This window comes from Lichtheimia ornata, assembly GCF_029851405.1.
Source record: "Lichtheimia ornata isolate CBS 291.66 chromosome Unknown scaffold00008, whole genome shotgun sequence".
In the NCBI taxonomy this organism is placed as follows: domain Eukaryota; kingdom Fungi; phylum Mucoromycota; class Mucoromycetes; order Mucorales; family Lichtheimiaceae; genus Lichtheimia; species Lichtheimia ornata.
The window spans coordinates 204674-223639 of NW_026695328.1; the positions used below are offsets into that span (position 1 = coordinate 204674).

General features: G+C 43.6%; 7 protein-coding genes across 7 annotated transcripts; 2 read left to right on the top strand and 5 right to left on the bottom strand.

Moving 5' to 3' along the window:
• Positions 1-1683: 1683 nt before the first annotated feature.
• O0I10_002707 (uncharacterized protein) lies at positions 1684-3130 on the top strand (the record flags this gene model as incomplete). The annotated part of the gene is made up of 5 exons (XM_058482787.1): positions 1684-2075; positions 2153-2282; positions 2357-2819; positions 2891-2991; positions 3062-3130. 5 exons carry the CDS (start codon positions 1684-1686, stop codon positions 3128-3130), a joined length of 1155 nt encoding a protein of 384 aa, XP_058346354.1.
• Positions 3131-4234: 1104 nt separating this feature from the next.
• O0I10_002708 (uncharacterized protein) lies at positions 4235-5989 on the bottom strand (the record flags this gene model as incomplete). The annotated part of the gene is made up of 5 exons (XM_058482788.1): positions 4235-4368; positions 4465-4482; positions 4564-5348; positions 5404-5708; positions 5777-5989. The coding sequence occupies 5 exons, from the start codon at positions 5987-5989 to the stop codon at positions 4235-4237; spliced, it is 1455 nt and encodes a 484-aa protein (XP_058346355.1).
• An 842-nt stretch (positions 5990-6831) lies between these two features.
• On the bottom strand, positions 6832-8181 carry O0I10_002709 (uncharacterized protein; the record flags this gene model as incomplete). Its single annotated transcript, XM_058482789.1, has 1 exon — positions 6832-8181. One exon carries the CDS (start codon positions 8179-8181, stop codon positions 6832-6834), a length of 1350 nt encoding a protein of 449 aa, XP_058346356.1.
• A 1429-nt stretch (positions 8182-9610) lies between these two features.
• Positions 9611-12795, top strand: O0I10_002710 (uncharacterized protein; the record flags this gene model as incomplete). Its single annotated transcript, XM_058482790.1, has 14 exons — positions 9611-9648; positions 9710-9761; positions 9826-9869; positions 9936-9972; positions 10041-10490; positions 10552-10629; positions 10686-11392; positions 11452-11499; positions 11574-11621; positions 11687-11806; positions 11869-12087; positions 12150-12242; positions 12323-12551; positions 12625-12795. 14 exons carry the CDS (start codon positions 9611-9613, stop codon positions 12793-12795), a joined length of 2334 nt encoding a protein of 777 aa, XP_058346357.1.
• A 110-nt stretch (positions 12796-12905) lies between these two features.
• On the bottom strand, positions 12906-13849 carry O0I10_002711 (uncharacterized protein; the record flags this gene model as incomplete). Its single annotated transcript, XM_058482791.1, has 3 exons — positions 12906-13302; positions 13370-13721; positions 13789-13849. The coding sequence occupies 3 exons, from the start codon at positions 13847-13849 to the stop codon at positions 12906-12908; spliced, it is 810 nt and encodes a 269-aa protein (XP_058346358.1).
• Positions 13850-14424: 575 nt separating this feature from the next.
• On the bottom strand, positions 14425-16366 carry O0I10_002712 (uncharacterized protein; the record flags this gene model as incomplete). The annotated part of the gene is made up of 7 exons (XM_058482792.1): positions 14425-14683; positions 14802-14953; positions 15026-15335; positions 15400-15859; positions 15928-16031; positions 16097-16106; positions 16174-16366. 7 exons carry the CDS (start codon positions 16364-16366, stop codon positions 14425-14427), a joined length of 1488 nt encoding a protein of 495 aa, XP_058346359.1.
• A 454-nt stretch (positions 16367-16820) lies between these two features.
• Positions 16821-18078, bottom strand: O0I10_002713 (uncharacterized protein; the record flags this gene model as incomplete). Its single annotated transcript, XM_058482793.1, has 6 exons — positions 16821-17043; positions 17099-17394; positions 17455-17526; positions 17592-17714; positions 17772-17841; positions 17906-18078. The coding sequence occupies 6 exons, from the start codon at positions 18076-18078 to the stop codon at positions 16821-16823; spliced, it is 957 nt and encodes a 318-aa protein (XP_058346360.1).
• Between the last annotated feature and the right edge of the window lie 888 nt (positions 18079-18966).

Consider the following 18966-nt stretch of genomic DNA (forward strand, 5'->3'; position numbering starts at 1 on the left):
TAATGATATGCCACATTCCCACGCCTACGTAAGTAGATGCCAAAAAACTTCTTGTTGATGGACATCACAACAAAAGAACGGGTGGAAATAAGCTCACGTGCGCTGGTATAGATCCGGATCTCGTAATACACGATGGTTGCTAAAACAGCAATTACATTGGAGGAGACACAGTGATCTCAGTGATTTGGACCCGATCCGTGTGCAGTGGCCATTTTGAAGTGTGTGAGGTCACGCTGTGGATGTGTATGGATCATTGCCATGGCAACACCAGATCGATATTACAACCAGCACCAGTTATTTTGTATAAAGGCTTCGTTGACGACACCACATGCCTTCTTGCCTACGATTAATCATTCATTTGATGTCTACAAGATGTATCCTAAAGAACAATCCAACAAGGATGCTGGCGTGTAGCAACATCACACTTTCACGTCCAAACAACGCCCCCCCCCTAGATGAGATTCAAGGCACGATGCAGCTGCATAAACAGATGTACATGCATGAATAAAAAAGATATCATTTGACTCGTTTAATATATTGATAAGGGCATTGTTTTTATGGAAGAATGGGAGGGAGAGAGATGGACAATCTCGTTCTCCTTGTTGTTGCAGAAAGAAAGTTTCACCAGCAAAGGCTGAGCTACTACTACTAGTGAGATCGTGTCCAAAAGCTTCTTCCATTTTCCCGACAACTTTGGGCGAACGCTGATCTTTATGATAGGCTTCCTTTTTCTCTGTGCGATGGAAACAAGAAGAAGTGTTGTGAGTGCACAAGCAAAATATAGCCTACGTTTACGTACTTTGGTCTCGGACAATCATAGTATAAGCTAAATTTGTGTACCATTTACCTCTCCAGGGCGTCGGACGTCCGCCAACAACATCAAAAAGAACTCCTTGAAAGCCTATATCGAGCAACTGATGGTATACATGACCAACAATCTAATCCATTTTTGTTACTCAAAAGAAACCTTGCTCCCAACGCCATCGTAGATTTACTCATCCTGGAACAACAAAATTGGCAATTCGCCTCTGTTACAATACCCAACCCTACTCTCTATCTTTAAACGTTTCCAATGAATGAAGAGGTACATCGTCATATGAGACAAGTGCTTTTATGGCCGATGATCGACTGTTGTTTCAAGTCATCGTGGGTTGCAAATAAGGGTTTCGGTTGCTTACATGTATGGCAGGGATTACGTATGGCACAGCCAACCAAATAATGCCATCAGACCCAATTTGAAGAATCACAAGAGAAAAATGGCTGGGGTATGTGCAATGTACATGTGCGGATGTGAGTGGCAGAGAGATAAAATTAAACGCCTTTTGTGGTCAAAGATGTAAAGCAGTAGTAGTAGTAATAGCAGCCAGCTGTCTGCGAGGCCTTCCGGTTTCAGCTACTGGGGGATGACGGGAATTGAAAAATCTCGGGTTGCAATCAAAGCAATAAGGCACCCACCTACTCTATATGCCACACACACACATTCACACCCAAAAAACAATAACCCTATTATATTTTACCCCACCCCCATCGGTTTTCTTTTTCGTTTTTCTTTTTCTTCTTCTTTACTTTATCCACCCCTCTCTCTCTTTCTCTCTCTCTTTTAATCACAATCTCTCCCCCTCTCTCTCCAATCTAGCTATTCAGCAATCGATTGTTTCGAGAGAGAGCGTATATATACAAATCATGGATGTAAGCAGCGCAACCGATAGTGGGCTTAGTGCAGCCCTGTTGATGCGACGACATTCTCTATATCAACCACCACTCGCCCCAAATCAACAATCATCACCATCATCGGCTACATCCACATCCACCTCTACCAATCTCTTGACAGTACCTCGTACTCGACACCGATCCCATTCTACATCCTCGATTTCTGCCACTACAGAAATCCGAGCGGATATCTTTACCGATACCGATTCATCGCCGTCGGCAGCTGCTAGTTTTTTGCAATACGTCGATGATCAAGTGCATGAGACTTGGGATCAAGCCAAGCTTGCTGTGATTGGAGCACAACGCTTGCTAAAGTATCATGAATTGCCCAAAGATTGGCAAGAGAATGAATACGTTTTAACTGGGTAAGTGGATGATCGACGACATGGGACCCGAAAATAGGGGATGAAGAACTAAAGCCAACATGCTGGATCGATTACAGATACCGATTCTATGCCACGCACCTTGATTGTTTAAAGTCGATATTCATGCTGCACAACGAGACCCTGAATATTTGGAGTCACCTAATCGGGTTCTTGTTTTTCTCTTACTTTAGTGTTTCTGTTTTCAATGTAAGCACCCCCATTCCTCCTTTTACATCAAACTTTATTATTTTCTTGTCACTGACACATCATGGCACATGCAGCATCATTTCCCAGAAGCAACTACAAGTGATCGTATTATCTTTGCTACATTTTGCATTGCAGCTTTGAAATGTCTCTTTTGCTCTTCCATTTACCACACCTATGTGTGTCATTGCAAGCACAAGACGTTGGCAGCCACCCTTGACTACATTGGCATTGCGTTCCTCATTGCAGCCTCTGTCCTGGTGACAGAATATTATGGTTACTATTGCCAACCCGTGATTCGCCAACGCTACATGATTTTCACAGGCGTGGTCAGCAGTTTTGGCTTTGTACTCCCTTTCTTCAAAGTATGGGACACCAAGGAATTCCGACCCATTCGCATCACTTTCTTTTTGTCATTGGCATTCTCAAGCATCGTCCCCGTCTTGCATCTTGTATGGCTCCATGGCATATCAAAGACCTATGAATTCATGGAACCTGCTGCCATCAGCGTTGGCATGTATCTTTTGGGCGTTCTCTTTTGTAAGTGCTCATTGTTGTCGTCGTCATGGTGGTGGTTGCCATGGAAACTCACTCATGCCTGCTTATTTTAGATGCCAATCGATTTCCTGAACGATACTTTCCAGGTCGCTTTGATTTTGCTGGTATGACCAGCCATGCTATTTGGCACGTGTTTGTTTGCTTTGGTATTTACGTAAGTGTGCTACTACTTGTCCTCCTGACAATTGGATATTAACAATGACCCCCCATGATCGATCCCATAGTTTCATTACCTAGCATCATTACACTTTTACAAGAACCGTCACGACTTTGGCTGCCCCATGCCCCAATAAGGGTACGTGTTGGTGGCTGTGTGTGTGTGTCTGTGTAATGCTATGATGCTCTCAATATCCTCCTCCTGCTCCTTCTCGTCTCCTCCATTATCATCATCATCATCATCCATATCCAGATGCTTGAAATGGACTCTCGCTCTTTGAACAGCACATGACTCGATCTTATCCAGCCAATCTCGACAACTCGCACGCACACACACACACATTTATATACCGCGGCTACAAACACCTTATCCTTTTCCTTGCGTGTGTGTATGATACCTTTCTCTCTTATCACCTCTCAGGCCATCCTGTTTCCAAAAGTTCTATTTTGATTTCCATTCATTTCTGCTCTCCTCCTAGATGGAACACGGTACGCATGACACACACGAAAAAAGATTACAACATACACACATGCAATGCCTTGTACAATGGTTTCATATACATATATACTTATATATTATTTGGATCCCTGATTCCCACACTGGGAAGGAAGGAAGAATAAAAAACAGATATTGAATACCAAAAGCTTCTTGTTGCCATGGTAAAGATGTAAAATTGTAAGAGTGCGAAATCACAGGTTGACTATTTAGAGCGAGAAATGGATGACACAAGGTACACAATGGATGATACGCTGACCTTATGATAGTTTCTTTCTACCCTTGCACGATCCATTTCCTTCTTGTTGACTGCATTTTCCTTTAAGGGTCGATAGTATCCAACATCTCAGATGTTGATAAGGTGTTCAGTGGACCTTAAAAAATGTGGGGGTCGGTATCCATGGGGAAATCCCAACATGATCCAGAGACCGGGTTGGGTTGGGGGACGATTAGGTTTGGGGGTTCCAGATCGCTTCGATTGCATCATCCTTTTTGAAGATCCCAATCACAATACGCACACACACATTTGCTAGCTGACTTTACACTTTTTACATGAGCACTGAACCATTAAGCTGGGTACGTTTATCGGGGTACCATGAAATGGTTATATGAAAGGAGATAAGAGTGACAATGATATGGGGGGATAAAGCTGTACAATATGTTATAGATGTTGTGTGTGCATGTGTGCATGTGCGTGTATGATGTCTTTTTTTTTGTGTTCTATGTATCCCATGCAGATGACCGTTTATGAGCTGTAGGCAGCCATAAAGTCATTGTGGAATCGTTGGATATCCTGACAAAAGTCGTCAAACAAGCGTTCGGGTGGCAAAAAGGTGGAGCGGAAATGCCAGGTACCCTCCTTTTGTGAGAAACCAGATCCTAAAAGAATAAGCAGAGAGCGTTAGTCGTATAGGGTTCCGAGGAAAAACGGTGGATCGGAGGCTCATTGGTTGAGAGCGTGAGAAACACACGTACCAGGTACGACACAAACACCTGCAGGAACAAAAAAAAGTGGGTTGAGGCATGATTAGCATTTTCCTCTTTATGACACAAACACAATACACATGATCTTACCTGTGGCCTCCAACATCTTTTCAGAATAGAAAGCATCAGGAGCCAATCCTTCTTTTTGAGCTTCTTCAATGGCCTTAGCAGGGAGACGAATTCTTGGGAACAAGTACATGGATCCCATGGCTGGTTGACAAGTGACACCTTCCATCTTGTTGAACGCCGCCTCAAGCTTTTTAGAGCGGCGACGAAGGGATTCATAGAGACCTTGGATTTCGTCATTGTACGTGGGGTACGAGGGATCGTTGGGTCGGGGAGGATTGACCATCAAGTCAACCATGATTTGGCCTGGGACATTGGGACACAAGGAAACGGATGCCATCTTGTAAAGTTGTTGCATCACACCCTCATCAAAGTTGCAGCATTCAAAGTAGCCACCACGACGACCACATTCACCAATCATACCCTTGGAGATGGAATGGAAAGATACCAATTCAACAGGGCTGTTGAGATCACGCAATACCTTCTTAAAGCTCACAAAGGGGCGTTGTTCGGGTTCGTAAATGTTGGTTTGGTACACCTCATCAGCCAACAAGACAAGTTTGGCCTTGGCGCAAAATTCAATGATCTCACGGATATTGTCTTCGCTCAAGCATTGGCCGGTGGGATTACCAGGGTTGATGATTACGAGAGCACGCACATCCGTACCATTGCTGCGAGCGTCATTCACGGTCTTTTCCAAAGATGCAACATCCAAACTCCAACCAGAATCTTCATCCAAGTAATAGGGCACAGGCGTGGCACCCAAGAGTGTTAAGGTTGCGGAATACAATGGATATTGAGGAATGGGACTATGTAACATCATCCATTCAATATCCCATCTTGTCCAATTTCCCTTATACTTACATCAAAATACCGGTTTGGTTGTTTTGTGTCATAATAGAAAGAATGGATTGTACACCAGAGGAGGCACCTTGTGTCAAGTAAATGTGATTGGGATCCGCGGGATGGCCATCACGCTCTTCAAGGAAGCGTGCCACCGTTTGACGAATACCTGCCACACCTTGTGAATGAGAGTAGGCACCTGTGCTTGAACCAATCATGGACATGAGCTTGCGTGCACGAGCAATGGCATCCGATGGATATAATTGTGAGACAATAGCTTCCTTGTCAGCAGCCAACAATTCAGGATTCTCACAAAGCGAAGCAACCTTTTTTGTTTGGGTGCATGATGTTAGCACACGATGCTCCCTTTATACATCCCTTCCCACCTACATACCTGACGGAAGAAAGTAATGGGCTTTTGTTCAAGTTGTTGTGGATTACCAATATTGCAGTTGACTACGGCCTTGAAAGGAAGTTGTTCGCCGTTGTTGAGTTGGTCACGGATTTCTTCAGCACGAATAGCAATGCGACCACGCACAGCGTATTCCATGTCACGAATATTGGGGTTGATGTTATCAACAGTTAAAACGGGTGTATTTGCTACCATGGTGTAGGATTGTGAGGAAAAAAGTGGAGTAAAGGTGGGGCTGAAACCACCCCGCACCTTGGTCTTCTTTTTATAATGGCCTCAAAAGTGCCGAAACGATAACGGATCACGTGCGGATGTTCCATGTTGTCCCGCCGCTCCTCCTTGGCCCTGTGCGCGGGTAATTCTATATGCGCAAAACGGAGATAAGTTGCATAGAAAGATTGCTTCTAAAGGTAATATACCCCTCTATACCCAATCATAATCTCCCACACTCTTTATCCCATCGCATACTTATAGGGAAACAAAAGCTGTCAAAAAGATAAAGAAGCAAGGTAGAGCCGATCCATAACATCCCCCTTTTCGTTTGATCCTGTTACCGACTCGACCGATTTTTTTTCGGCTCATTGTTCCTTCCATTCATCCATCCTCCCACCATCACATATACCTCACACAAAAGCCCCCAATCCATCAATTGACTCATAGCCTATGCATCTGTTTATAAATATCCCGACTAGCCATTTTTGTACTACCAGTTCCACACCCCCCAAAAGACACCGAGCGTTCTTGTTGTACTGTACCTCTGACATGATTGCATCATCCGATATGACAAACGTGCATGAGTTGGCTTTCAACATCTGATATTTCATCATATGCAATGTCATCCCACGTTTTTCTTTGTATACACACTGCAAGAAACAAGAAGAAAAGATATATTTGATATATTCGGGTATCTATGTATATGTGAAATTCGATGGAGGGTGAGGTGAGGGAGGTAGAGAGCATTCATCACAAAGAGATATATATATATACGACAAAGAAAAAGAGAGAGAGAGAGAGATAACAAGATTTCATAAGGAAACTCATCCGTCCACAGGAATACCACGGCACACAGGACATGAATTGTGTGTTTCACAGAGCCACCGATCCACACATTCTTGATGAAATACATGAGCACATTTCAAAACACGGACTGATTGCTTTGGAACGAAATCATCCAGGCATACTAAACATCTTTCAGTGCCCTTTGCCCGATGTTTGGTGTCATCTGACCATGGAATCACAGGAGTAACGGCATCAATGGCAGCCTGGGTCGTTGTAACAGGTCGTGCGGGACCAATAATATTGGATAGCCATAATAGATCTTCGTACGAAGGATTATCCGAAAGCACAGGACTCACACCCTGACCACTGAGTACATAAATCATCCATTGTCCTCCATCATTGTTTGTTGTTGAGGCTGTTGTTGGCTGTTGTTGTTGTTGTTGTTGTTGTGATGGTGGTGGTGGTGCAGCCGTAGTAGTGGTGGTGGATGAAGGAGGTGGTGGTGGAGGTGGCGGAGCTTGTTGCTGTTGCTGTGCTGCTGCTGCTGCTGCTGCCGCTGCTGCTGTACGATTCGAGTGTACGGATAAAGGCATGGATTGTAAAGTAGCCAATGACGATGATGTGGATACCGTGGATCGTGGACGAGGACGTGAATGAAAAGAGAATGGTGGTTGCGGTGGTTGTGGTGGTAATGGCATCCCTGACATAGAAGTAGGTGATTCTCCAGACGATGATGGTGATGAACGGTAACCAATGACGACAATAGGAAGCACACGAGCTTCATCACCATGTTCATGGTTACCACCTCCGCCACGAATAGGTACCTGAATATAATATCGAAAGGACGTATTATCTGATCGTTGTTCATTTTGTTGTTGTTGTTGGGATTCGTTATCTCGAGTCGTAGTGGTGGTTGTCGAGTTGAGTGAGGATAGGATGGCTGTGGTAATGATTTCAGAGAGCATATGTGATAAATCGGATCGGTTTGAAACGGCCGAAGCAGTAGAAGCTGCTGAACTACTTGCATTGGATGATGAAGGTGGTTGTGGTTGTATGGCTGCATTCATAAACTGAGAGTCAAAGGGTAGAATAGATGGTGGAGGAGGTCCTGTTGCTGCAGCTGCTGCCCTTGTAGCTGCCAAGGTGGCTCTTCGAACAGACGAACTTGTTGATGCTGAGGACGTTGACAATGCTGCATTGTGGCGACGACGTAGTCCTGCACTGGAAGGAGGCACTAATTCTCCTCGCTCCCCTGCTGATGCCATATCTACATTGTCGGTACGCAATGAAGTGTGTGCTGTGCCACTACCACCACCACCTCTGTAACGACCAAATCTTCTAGATGGGTGGTTATGCAAGCGGTTGGAGAGTCGTCGAAAGAATGACATGGGTCGATGACGGGAATGAATGGAGGTCGAATGAAGGGTTCGGGTTGATGCATTGTCTTGTCGTATGGATGAAGGCGTTTGTCCCATAAAAGTGATAAAGGAAGAGGATGGTGTTTGCTTGGCTTTTTCAAACGCAGCATGTCTTAATCTCGGACACACTGCTCCTCCCTCCTGCTGCTATCATCATCATCTTACCTTGTTGTCATGAGCGACCGTAAGCAAGTAAATTAGATCCGCTTTCATCATATCCATTCAATAAAGTTGATATCATCTTCATCAAGCAGTCGTCTTATTGTGTAATGTTGTCGTCCGTGGTCCCATTTTTATTCGTTCATGCATTAGGTCATCCAGACCTTTGGCGCATTTGAATCACGATTTGGTTGACACCATCAATCTATGTACATGTTGCTATGCACTTGGATCAATCCTACACAATATCGCTACTACTGCTGTATAGAAGGAGGAGACAACAACCTCCATCTTCTTCTTGCATTATGATTAGTATGTATGCATTTCAATAGCTTTCATTGCATCCTATTCCCAATGTCACGCATAGTCTTAAGATTCAAAAGGTGGATCACAGTACCATGAAGGCCTTTACTTAATCGACAACAGCAATCCCGTAATAGTACATTGATGCATAACATGAGCATAAGGATATTTACACACCGACCAGCTGCATATGCAAGTTGTTGGATGACATTGCTGCCTCTAATATGACTTGCAGACTAAAAGCGTATACACTATCGGCAGATCGTGCAGATCTAGATAATCTTGATACTATTCATGGGCGTTGCCATATACATGTACTCTATTCTTCCATTTCAACTTGGGTCATTCTAATATTATAATTGCTGTATTTATTGATGGATGGATCCCGCCACCTTGATGATGGCATCTATGATACATCCATGATACGTCCATGATACGTCCATGATACGCCTATGATATGTCCATGATACCTCTATGGTAAATGCTATCGTAGTAGTTGCAAGTTCAAACAATGCCTTGTGCTCTTTTTTGTTCATGGTTGGTCTCTGTTATTCTTCAATCCATCGTCTTAAAAAAAGCTTTTCTTCTTGTTGTCATTGTTGGCTACTTACATCCATCCTTTGCTGAACAAGAACGACCTGCTTTTAACAATAACCAATGAGCGCAAGGATACGATAAGCGAACACCATCATTCTGATCAATGGTAGTGTGGGCAGGAACACGGTGGGATTTACAAGCATAATGTCCGCAGCCCCGATTTGTCTTGTCAAGCGCTCTTTTCTTTGTACTCTCCCCCCTCCTTCACCACCACACGATCGTATTACCATGGTCTTGCGTAAGTGGCCATTGATCCCATCGACAGTAAACTCCAACAACTGACATGCACTGCACATTGTAGCGAACACTCGGATCTTCAGCTTTGCCTACATTTCCAGGGATGCCTACTCGCGAATTCGTAGGAAACTCGAGTCAGTAGTAATGCCAGCATAGTTATCAAAGCGCAATGACCCATACCCTATTGGTTTTTCTTTAACAGTGAGCTTGAGAAGAAGACGAATACAGAGATCACGTTCAATTCGAGGTTGCAGGTATGTCAAGGATATCGACGTAGGGCCTCTTTGCTTGTTAACACGTCTTGATCATGTATGCTAGTTTTTCGAGATCAAAGCGCGTTCACAAAGGACATGTGAAGAAGTGTGAGTATGCTTGCAAGATTGAAGCTTGTATGTATGTTGTATTTCTAAATCTGGGTCCATGCTTAGGGAAACATTGATCGCTACGCAGCTCTTGCCTATTCTGGTATGTGTTTATATTGATGAACAATGGTGACCATCGACAACAAGAACTCATATCTATGATTGTTTCAGAATCGAAGCATTGACAAAAGCGACTATATCGGAGGAGTTGCTCCCGAGCTATGGGATGATGTTGCCTGGGTGTTTGGAGAGAAGGATGAGAAAGCAAAGAGCGCAAGCCCTATGGCCGAGGATGACAGCCTATCAGATGATGACAGCGACAACGTTGATGATGGTGATGATGATGATGACAGTTATGATTCGGATGATTCATTCTACGCCAATTTACCGAGTGCACGACAAAAGAAGGCAGCCAAATCCAAGGCGAAGACTGAAAAGAAGGATGCCAAAAGTTCCATCATGGTCAAGAAGAATGAATCGCATGAAAAGTTCACCATTGCAAAGAATATCAAGAATCTGGATGACTTGTTATATGGTCCACCGATGCTTCATATGGCAGCAGCTGATTACTTACAAGTGGTTGGCGATGACACGAATACCGAATGCAGTTTGAATGGCAGGGTAAAGGATTTCATGCGTGATGTTCGTGGCAACCAGGTAACTAACTCCCCTTTTTCAATAGCAAATCAACATTTTTGGTCCTACCGATGCAGCTGTCAAAGACGCCTTGGAACGTTTCCAAACCATTCAAAGTCTCTACGTAAGTGCTATTAAGTAATGACCACATCATCATCTGATGCCCAAATTTGAATGTAGAAACGATGTCGAAAGGAGCCAACAGTGGTGCCATGTGTGCATTATTCCAAAGAGTCGCCCAGATATGGACTACGATTTTGCCCACTCCACAGCTACAAGTACCAATCCATCGTGTGTGATCCAAAGGATGACAGCAATGCGTGCATATTGTTGCCCGTCTTTAAGGATGCGAAGGGGAAATACATCAAACCATCCTCGATTGTCGATGGCGACACATTGAATCAACAAATGGAAGAATTGACGAGACGCTTCAACAGGGCTTCGAGTGCTTCACCTCAATCATCACCACAATCATCAGCACGATCATCTCCACAACAACAACAACAACCATCACCTTCTTGGGTTAAACCCAAAAATGGATCACCAAAGAAGCAACCCATTCCTTTGGGCTTTCATTTACCAGAACGTACGTCAACACCACCTGGCCAAGCACCTCTTTGGGGCGAGAACAAGTACACGATCAATACGGCTTCAACAAGTTCAGGAAACAACAAAAAGAATCAGCTGTCAAATTCAAGTGGTTGGGGAGCAGCAGCAGCAGCACCTGCAACAAATGATCTTTTCCCTGCTTTACCATCAGCACCATCACCCACCAGACCTACAAAAGCTCCCCCTGCCAAAAGCAATCAACGACGTGTCCTGCGACTTAATTCACAAAAAGCTCCTCCTCCTTCATCCAAAAACTCGCCCACATCCACAATGGCATTGTAAGTGTTTTCTTGTTGACATACATCGAAGTGGTATTCTCACACGCATACTTTATTAGGACTCGGGAATACAATCTCAACTTGATCAAGGATGCCTTAACTGAAGGGTATGTATATGATGTATGTGGTTGGAAACCAAAGAACAATTCTACTCACTACAAAGAAAAACACAACCCATTAGGTTAGAATCAATCAACGCCTTCCGCGGTGGGATCACGTTGCATGCCAAGTAAGTCAATGGCTATCTCTCTCTCACACACACACACACACATGAGAAATAACTCGAGATGATAGGATTGGAAATTTGTTATGGAGGAATCTTCCAGAAAAAGTCCAAAAGACTATTTGGGATATGTTTGATGTGAAAGATTTGGTCATGAAGGAGCACAAGGCTAAGCCAGAGTTTAATAACATGTAAGTCCTAGTGTGAGGCAGAGTACATAGAGAGTCTCATGATTGGGGTTTTTCATTGTTAGGGCATTTACATCCGAAGCCATTCGTGATAACTTTATGGGTGTACTTCCCAAGCCCTATGGTCAATCTGCTTACTATGAGGTGCACGTATCAGCCCGTCCAAAGCCTAGTGAACCTTGGAAGCCTGCTATCATGTATATCGAGTCATCTGGTGCCAAATGTTACAAGCTGGATTTATTGCAACATGCCATCACCCAAGTGGATTGGTTTTCACTCGATAGGTATTACGCTCACTCTATTGCTAATTTGAGGCATCCTTTATTGATCTCTTTTACGCTTTTAGAAAATATGATTTTCAAATGGAGCTTGCCGTCAAGGAAATTGGAAGACCTGAAGTCAAGCCATTCGTCAGCTTTGTTCGTAGGATTGCCTTCAGGCAAGTTGTTTTCCAAAGGGGAATATGGGCGTAAGGAAAAAAGGCCAAAACTTTTCACACGTTGCCTTTATGTATGATAGGCCGAGTCGAGATGGAGCAACGACCAATCATTTCGCATACGAAAATGTGCCCAATTTGTTGACGGTGAACCAAGTTTTACACAAAGATGTACGCAAATTCAAGTTGGGAAGTGAACACAGGCTTCATGTGACGCGTGTTGAGCAAGTTGCAACCCCTCGCGATTACGACTCGGTGACTCCTAGATTTGTAGCCATGAAAGGTGGCGGCAATGTATGGTACGACATTGAGGTAAGTAACAGCAACAACAACAACAGGGACAAGGTTACCAGTGGACCCGTGCTCATGCTGAGACGTGCATTAGGTTTCGCATATTCCCCACGACTCCATGTTCAAGCTCAACCAGGATAAACAAGTGGGTGTTCCAGCCCCTTGGACCGTACAAGATGTTTTTGGTGATAATGATAGTCGACTTGAAAAATTGGTGGTCACCATGCTCAACTTGATCAATCGATTAGAAGAGTGCACTACTTGATGAAAATGGATATATAATGAAGAATGATGCAGTTTATTGATTGCTTATATCGCGCGTCCGTATACAATGATTGTAAATATGCAAATTGGGGGATTTGTGTGTGTGTTTTGTTACCAAGCGGTGTAACCGCCATCCACAAGGATTTCTGATCCTGTGACAAAAGAAGCAGCATCCGAAGCAAGAAAGACAACAACACCTTTTAGTTCATGAGGAGTGCCTAATCGACCTGAGGGAGTCTCCGTTTCCCAAATGTGACGCATCTTTTTGCCTTCCTCTCCTTTTTCTCGGAGAATCCTTTGATTCATTTCAGTGTCAAAGTAACCTGGCGAGATGGCAGTAACTCGAATGTTGTGAGGAGCCCATTCACAAGCAATGGATTTTGTGAGTTGAAGCACAGCGGCCTTGGTAGCATTATAGGGTGCATGTGTTTGCGGCCGATTGGTAATATGTGCCGACATGGATGCAACAGTAATAATGGAGCCTGGTCTTCCAGCTTTCATCATGTGTCTATGTACGTAGAAATTTACGAGTGAGTTGTTGTAGCAAGGGGATCATCATGTCTTTGTGTACATACTTTGCAGCCTGCTGGGCACAGAAAAACGTCCCATTGACATTGACTTCAAAGATCTTACGGAAATCACTAGCGGTATAATCGATGGCAGCACACACTTGGTTGATACCAGCAGCTGTCACCAGGATATCAATTCCACCATGGTGTTGGACAATTTGATCAAAGACCATGGCCACATCTTCATCATTGGTCACATCGCATCCCCAGCTACTACCCTTGACGTTGCATTCTTTTTCAATGGTGGAAACAGCTTGAGCACCCGTCTCGGCTAACAGATCAATGCATGCTACATCTGCACCCGACTCGGCAAGACCTCGCATCATTTCGTATCCAAGACCACGCGCTCCCCCAGTCACTAGAAACATCAAACAAAAAATTGAGACTTATTACGCTTATGCATCATCATCATGTCTTAGACTTACCAATAGCGACTTTGCCTTGTAATGAAAGTTGTGATTGTACATTAGGTGATGCTGATGACATTCTTTTGAAGGTGAATTGGTATTAAAAAGTGGTGCAGTAGGATAAGGTGGAGAGAGTATGAGAGAGAGCGAGAAAGAGTAAAGAAAAAAAACGACTTGTTAAGGAAAGCGGGAAATATCAAGCGGGATCCACGTTTTTTATAGGTTCGATTGTTTTATGCATCACAGTGGTACACATACACACGCATTTCCCGGAAAAACCGCTGAGTGGTGCAATCCTTCACTGCAAAGTGTGGGGGAATATAAGATTCAGTTGCATCCCGCGATTCTGCCGGAAACATACACACAACACACTCCCCTTGTCAGAAAGTAAAAAAAAACCTTGCTTTATCGCACATAGTCACTCATTTGGTAGTAGCAGAGTAGTACATACATCCCTTTTACCATGCATTTGCAGAATCCATTTATCATGTGGTGATGATAGTAAATCATTCGGGTAGAAAACGAGCTTATATGAATATGCTTTGTTTATATATGTATGGATGCGGTATTGGTCTTTTCCCATAACATGCGTTGGAGATTGAAAATGGAATATGATGAGATGAGGGGAGGGGAGGGGAGGGAGGGAGATTGTACTCATTTGGAAAGATCTAAAGGAGTGTAAATGAGATAGCTAACGAACATCATGTAGATACCGGTTAAGGTGACCATCCACCATGACCAATTGAAATCATCCAAGAACATTCCAAAGAGATAGACATTGAAACCAATGACCACCCATGATATAAGCCATGCCAAAATGCGTCCAGCTCTGCTGCTTCTGAATTGACCGGTCATGATAGACGTGGATGATGTAAGCTTGAGAATGGGAACAAGGACAATCGGCAAGCAAAGACTACACAAACAATCCACTTAGCCACAAGCACTTTTGCACACAGACCACACACGTGCCGCCTTGCTTATTTCCCATGGTGTAGCCCATTAAGAAAAAGAGCCTGGGTCCTCTTCTTTACCTTTGAAGTACATTGAGAATCTCGCCCATCGTATCAAAACGTTCAACAGCAAGTACGGCCACTGACATGCTTGGTACCAGTGAAATCATTCTTGTGAGAGCCACTCGATGCCATTCCTTTTTAAAGATGGCTCCAAAGAACCCTTCGACGACCTAAGAATAACATGGGTGGTGAGTGTGTGTGAGATGTTACACGAATTGAAACAATGCAAAAGAAAAACTTACATATTGACCCGCCAAGGTACCAGTCATGGTCGAACTTTGACCAGCTGCAAGCAGACCTGCTGCCCATAAATACTTTGCGTAATGGCCAAGCGTCTTGTTGAGGACATTGGATGCATCATATAACCCAGGAAGTGATTGGACAATTTGACCGGGTTGATAAAACACTTGAGCAAAGACCACCACGATCGCCATGTTGATCAAAAATGAGGTGAACAATGCAATGGCTGATTCGATTCCAAAGTAGAAATTGGCCTCCTTAAGCTTACGCACGGATGGATTGGCACCCAAATTTCTCGACATCACCAAGGCACTAGTAATAAACAAACAAAAACCGATAAGCACATTTGAAGACCCCCAAACATCCATTCATTTACCTATGCAAGTATAAATTGTGTGGCATAATGACTGCACCGATTGTACCCACAGCTTGGACCACGGCTTGCTTTGGAATCTCGGGAACAATGATGCCTTCGATGAGGTCGCCGAATTGAGGTTTTGATAAGAACATCTCCACCCAAAAGCATCCAATCATGACGACAATCAATGTAATAAGGAATGCTTCAATTTTGCGTACGCCATATTGTTGGAGAAACATGAAAATGAAGGTATCTGTGGCTGTAATCATGACGCCGATCCAAAGTGAGAAACCAAAGATAATCTTTAGTGCAATCGCTGTTCCAATGATTTCTTGAATGTCTGATCCGATCACGGCAAGTTGTGAAAATGCCCAAATGGCTAATGATAAGGGTCGAGAGTATGTCTGATTAATCAGCTGTGCAAGATGTCGATTCGTGACGACACCCAATCTGGCCGAGAGAATCTGAATCATCAGACCTAAAAGTAGCAGCAGCATATCATTTTTTTAGTAGGTGGGAATTATGATCATCACCCTTTGAATGTACCTGCAGCATGTACCCAAAAAAGTAGCCATAACAACTTGTACCCTGCAAGTGCACCCGACTGCAGGTCGCTCTCAAGGTTTCCTGGATCCAGATAAGCAACGGACCTACATAGATAGATAAAGCGATTAGAGACAAGGGATGACCTATGTTGATTAGCCATCAAGCTTACATCAACCATCCTACAACAAACAAACAAGCAATGATTAGACATCATTATCATTTGAGAAGAAGAGGTAGCACAATTACCTGGGCCTGTGTATTGCATAAGTTTGGTCCACGAGAACCCTCGTTCGTCCACATTGCCCGTGTCGATTTGTCCTTTGACGTCGATTTCTACTCGCCATTCGTCTGTAGGGTCGTCTGGAGATGTGTCTTGGCTGACAGCATGGTATGAATGCGATCGACCATTGGAGATTGGTGTGGATTCGTCCATGGCCATTCTGGGGTATGCGGAGAAAGCGGAACAAGAAGGAAGGGAACCAAGGGTATAAAAATGTCGGGATGCATTATTGCAAGGCACTTTTGCACGTGATGATGGCGAACCCGGCTGCCATGACGTCAAGTCGATTCCGATATGATCGGATCGTATGTGTTGGTGCTATCAAATATCATTTCATGTACTTTTACTATGCACAAATGAAAAAGGCCTATGTACACCATATCATGTTCAAGATAACAACATCATTGGATAAGATGACGACGAATCAATGCGAGTTTCTTTTTGTAAATGGATCTCCTTGACAACACACAATATATATTAAATTCTCTCCCCCTAAATCTAATTATGTGCTGATGATGCGCTATGTATCGTAAGGATATAGATGGGTTGTCTATGAGGAGGGTGCTTCATGCTATCGGATCAGGATCGGTACTAAAACAGAAGCTGTTGTTGTTTAGGCTTGAAGAATAACATCCTTGATGACTCGTCGTCTTTCCAAATTCCATGCATCGATTTTGGCACCCACGTCAACCAAGCGTTCAGCTTCCTCGTACATGTGTTCCATTTCTTGTGTATCACACCATTCCACCAGGGCAGCGAGTCGCTGACGCACTTCCCAAAGATAGCGTTGCATAGGTGAATAAAAGGCGCCTGTATCATCCGCTTCCTTCACGTATCTATCATACTTGATGTTAAAAAATGAAATGAATGGAGCTAGTCTTCATGGCTTACTCTTGAGGAGGATCAATAGCTGGCAACGTAGGGTAGAGTTCACGTGCTGATTTGATGGCTTCATAAGCTGCTTGTGGAAAGTAGACTTGACCTTGACCCAAATTCTTTGAATCACGGGATTGCCGTAAATCAATCACAGCTTCCAAGAGTGCTGAATCCGCCTGCTTTAGTAGTTGCTTCACTTCGACAAGCTTTTCATCCTTGGATTTGACTTGCTGAACAGCTGCTTCTGCTTCTTCCACTTGCTTTTTCAAATCATCGATGGTAGGGAATGATTCATCTTGAGAAGAAAAGACCTATCATCATTCAAATATAAGGTTTCTATGGGATATCTCATGTCATGGGCGAAAACTTACATTATCCAAGATCTCCACAAGCTCATCACGTTGTGATTGAAGCGATCGATAATCAACAGCAAGTTTCTCAATCTGCATACGTGTATGAGATCAAGGAATTAGTAACCCATATCAACCATGCTTTAAGCTTTATATACCTTGTTGTCAGCTTCACGGACTTCTTCATCGGCTTCATCCACCTTGACTTTTGCAGTATCCACTAGCTCTTGAGCCTTTTTGATCCCTTTGTCGCATCGCTCTTTCTCTGTCGCCAATTCGCACTATGCATATGCATAAGCCAATTTATCCAGAATCAATCAATTCCCTCCCTGATTTACCATGCAAAATGATACGATCCACTGCAAAGTCCAATGATCCAAAGCATCTCGATCTGTTTTCCACATATCACTATACACATCCTCAGTTAACAAAAAGGACCCAGCATACAACACACACACACTCACACACTTACAGCTTGGCTTGGGCTTCGGTTAACGCTTGATCAACAGGTGCTCGCTTGACATTGAGCTTTCGCTTAATCACACAACCGTCTTGGTAGGGCTTCTCGACATGCGCCAAACTTGCAATCGCATGGGTCAATTCGTCAACCTTGCTAATGCTCTGCTCTGCCTTTGATGATGCCATAGTGAAAGAGAGTGTAGGTCGGACTCTTTAAAGGACGCTGTTTCTTTGTAGCCAGAAATCACGTGGCATTATTGTTGCATCCTCCAGAGAGTACCCGATTATCCACTTCTACGTATGACTCCATTTGGTCCTTGTTTCTTTATAGCATAGTCCCATCCTATCATCCTAGCAACCATATTGTTACGACAGAGCTCTTTACGTGTAAATTCCTCCCATGTGGTGGTATAATAAAAGTTGTGGTTTTGTATTCGAATGATGATTCGAAGCTCAAGCATCCTTCATAAATGTATTCATACACATTGGGATCCAGGATAAAGCTGGTTGCTATGCATCGAGAATTTTACTTTGCCCACGAAGGCCGAAAGGCTCCTTGAAATGCCTTTGAATGCTCTTGAAGGAGTCCAAACGCTATAGCTTTAAAGGCCTTCAAAGACCTTCCAATTTTTAACATCTGCTTCCAATGCCTTCAAAGACTTTCAAAGGCATAGCTACTACGTTCAAGGCATTAAAAGACATGTCTATTACATTCAAAGGTCTTCGGAGATGTTCAAAGGCATAGCTATTACATTCAAAGGCCTTCAAAGATGTTCAAAGGTATAGCTATTATTACATTCATCAAAGGCCTTCGAAGGTGTTCAAAGGCATGGTTACTGTATTCAAAGGCATAGCTACTACGTTCAAAGGCCTTCAAAGATGTCCAAAGACATGGTTACTGTATTCAAAGGTATTGAAAGGCTTTCAAAGGCTTAGCTACTACGTTCAAAGGCATCTAAAGGCATGGTCACTGTATTCAAAGGCCTTCGAAGGTATTCAAAGGCATAGCCACTACATTCAAAGGTATTCAAAGGCTTTCAAGGATGATTACTGTAAATGATAGGTAATGAGCCC